The sequence below is a fragment of the Nicotiana sylvestris genome, chromosome 9 (genome assembly GCF_000393655.2).
Source record: "Nicotiana sylvestris chromosome 9, ASM39365v2, whole genome shotgun sequence".
Classification (NCBI taxonomy): domain Eukaryota; kingdom Viridiplantae; phylum Streptophyta; class Magnoliopsida; order Solanales; family Solanaceae; genus Nicotiana; species Nicotiana sylvestris.
The window spans coordinates 109,653,995-109,657,511 of NC_091065.1; the positions used below are offsets into that span (position 1 = coordinate 109,653,995).

The following is a 3,517-nucleotide window of genomic DNA, read 5'->3' on the forward strand; positions in this document are numbered from 1 at the left end:
GATAGTTCCAGGTTGGGAATGGGTTTCTAATTATGGCAATAATACTACAGGAAGAGTTTGGATACTATGGAACCCACATGTCATTGGCTTTACTTTACTAGAGATGGACCCTCAATTTATAGATGGACAGATTAAAGTATATGAAATTAATCTGGCATTTAGCTTCACCGCAATTTATGGGTTGCACACTATACAAGATAGGAGGAGTTTATGGAGAAAGCTCAAGGAATTAGAGGGAATACAATAGGGTCCTTGGATTGCAATGGGAGATTTTAGTGCTATCTTAAATGAAGAGGATAGGCAACATGGTTCACAGGTTCAAGACATTGAAACCAGGGACTTCAGAGACTTCTTGACAGAATCTGCAATGATAGAGCTGCAGACGTATGGTGGAGAATACACATGGACTAACAATCATACATATAGCAGAATTGATAGGGCCATTGTAAATGCGGCGTGGATGAATGGAATGCCTGTAAGCCAAGTGCAGATTATGGAGCCACAGTTCTCTCATCACTCTCCCTTGAAGATTAAATTTGATCAATACACAGGGGAAAAAAATAAGCCGTTCAGATTTTTTAATTGTATAGCTGAACATCAAGACTTCTTACCTTTAATTGAGGATTGTTGGAAGCTACCTACTCCTAAAACATATATGAGAAGCGTATCGAATAAATTGAAGTGCATTAAGCAGAGGTTGAAAACACTGAACATAGAGCAATTTAAGGGAGTAGAAGGCAAACTGAAGCATATCATGAATCAATTACGAGAAATACAGGAAAGAATGGGACAACATAAGCAAGATAGTATTTTGATTGAAGAGGAAAAAAAACTGAGAAGGCAATTGGAGACATAGGGGATGATTGAGGAGAGTATCTATAAACAAAAGTCAATAGTCCAATGGTTGAAAGCAGGGGATTCAAACTCAGACTACTTTTTTGCGAACATGAAGACCAGATATTCCCAAAATAATATTAGCAGTCTGTCAGATGAACAAGGTGTGCAAATTCAAGCTGCCGCTGGGATAAAAACAGAAGTAATAGGTTTTTTCAAGAAGCTTTTGGGTACAACAGCTATGTCATTGCCTGCAATTCATCCAACAATTATAAGGGATGGTCCGGTACTTCTCAATAAACAACAGAGGGATCTAATAAGGCCAGTCACTAGTGCAGAGTATTCCTAGCATTGAAGGATATTGATGACATGGAAGCACCGGGATGCGATGGACTAAATGCTTTATTTTTCAAGAAAGCATGGTCTATTGAAGGAGGAGAAGTTACAGAAGCTATTTTGAACTTTTTTAAAACAGGAACAATGTTTAAGCCCATTAACTGCACATCAGTTACACTTATTCCAAAGGTTAGGAACCCAACTTGTATTAAAGAGTATAGACCCATTTCTTGTTGTACTACTATATACAAGATTATCTCTAAGATTTTAACAAGAAGGCTTCAGGTAGTTATGGATGGATTGGTGGACAATTGCCAGTCTGCGTTTGTACCAGGGAGGGTAATCACTGATAATATTATACTCAGTCATGAGTTGGTAAAGGGATATGAGAGAAAAGGAATATAACCAAGGTGTATGATCAAGCTAGACATGCAAAAAACTTATGATTCCTTTGAATGGAGCTACTTGGAGCAAGTCCTTATTGGCTTGGGTTTCCCTAATAAGTTTGTTAGATGGATCATGAGGTGTGTCCAGAGTGTGTCTTATTCTATCTTTCTGAATGGCAAACCAACAGAACCATTCAAGGCAAGAAGAGGATTAAGACAAGGGGACCCTTTGTCTCCTTTCTTATTTCTTTTGGCTATGGAGTACTTAACTAGAAGCTTGAAGACTCTGAGACGTATCCCTAATTTCAACTATCACCCCAGATGTGATAAATTGCAAGTAGTGCAACTAGGATTTGCTGATGATTTGCTATTATTTTGCAGGGGAGACACCATCTCAGTGAAGTTGTTATATGATTGTTTCCTAAACTTTTCTCAAGCTTCTGGTCTGAAAGTAAATCAGAGTAAAAGTTCAGTATTTTTTGGTGGGGTGGCTGCAGTTACACAACAAGAGATCCTGCACATACTAGGATTTCCTAAAGGTGTACTACCTGTTAGATATTTGGGGGGTCCCATTAAATACAAAAAGAATATCTGTGACACAATGCCAACCTCTACTTGACAAAATGGTGGGAAGAATCACTTCTTGGACTTCAAGATTCCTATCCTATACAGGAAGATTGCAATTGATCAAAAGTGTTCTTTTTTCCATACAAACATTCTGGTCACAGATTTTTGTACTATCAAAGAGGATCATACAAATGATAGAAGTTGTGTGTAGAAAGTTCCTTTGGACTGGGGGAAATGAAACGTCACATAAATCTCTCCTGGATTGGGAGAAGGTCTGGTATCCTCACTCAGCTGGTGGCTTTAATGTTATGGATGTCCATATATGGAATAAGGCAGCAGTAAGCAATTATTATTGGAACTTGAGCAAAAAGAAGGACAAGTTGTGGATTCAATGGATTCATTGCTACTATATTAAAGGGAGGCAAGTATGGGATACATATCCAAACCAAGCTTCCTGGATGGTTAGGAAAATAATGAAGGCCAAAAAGAATTTTGAAGAAGCAGGATACACTCATTCTGATATTCTAGCCCTGAGTTCCTTTTCTATCAAAAAACTTTATCAGAGTTTGAGAGGTACTTTCCCAAAGGTCACTTGGAAGAGACTTGTCTGTAATAATGGAGGGTGTCCTAAATGGGTATTCAATTTGACGTTGGTAGCACATGAAAGATTGTACACAAGAGATAGATTAGCCAAGTGAGGCATTGCTAACAATTTGTTTTGTCCATTGTGTGAACATGATGATGAATCACTTGATCCCTTCTTTTTTAAGTGTAACTTCTCTGTAGCTCTATGGAATAAATTACTCAGATGGCAAGGAGTGCATAAACAAATTATGGAATGGGTGCAAGAGCAGGAGTGTGCGATTAAATTTGCAAATGGGAAAAACGCAAAAGCAGAAATGTATAGAATGGTGCTGGCATGTAGTGTTTACTATATTTGGCAAGAGAGAAATCAAAGAATATTTCAAGGAAGAAGAATAATTGTTGACAATCTGAGCAGGCTAATAGTGCAAGATATACACTATCGAGGGAGCTACAACAAGAAGATTACAAAGCAACTAGAATCCATGAATTTCTACCCCTGAAAATTGTCCTGGAGGAAAAGAGTTAGAAGAAGAGTAGGATAATATTGACATTTTAGTAGTAATGGGTCTGAAGATTTCCTTAGTATTGAATAGATAATATCATAAACAAGAAGGGGATAGTAGATAAATGTTTAGCAGGTTTCTGGAGGTGGAATGTTGACCATCTCTAGGGATTTTTGTTATGATTTTACATATTTTGCCCTTGGTAATAAAGTTACTTATTTACCAAAAAAAATATAAAATTATAATATAGAAAATGTATCAACCTAATTAACAATATTGTAAAAAATCTAATAAATTTTATTATTA

The 3,517-nt window shown here is 37.0% G+C and overlaps 2 protein-coding genes across 2 annotated transcripts; both read left to right on the plus strand.

The window, feature by feature from the left end:
* Window positions 1-262: 262 nt before the first annotated feature.
* LOC138878040 (uncharacterized) lies at window positions 263-856 on the plus strand. The gene has a single exon (XM_070157695.1). It carries the CDS (start codon window positions 263-265, stop codon window positions 854-856), a length of 594 nt encoding a protein of 197 aa, XP_070013796.1.
* Window positions 857-1,599: 743 nt separating this feature from the next.
* Window positions 1,600-3,208, plus strand: LOC138878041 (uncharacterized). Its single transcript, XM_070157696.1, has 3 exons — window positions 1,600-2,106; window positions 2,285-2,817; window positions 2,932-3,208. The coding sequence occupies exons 1-3, from the start codon at window positions 1,600-1,602 to the stop codon at window positions 3,206-3,208; spliced, it is 1,317 nt and encodes a 438-aa protein (XP_070013797.1).
* The last annotated feature ends 309 nt before the right edge of the window (window positions 3,209-3,517 follow it).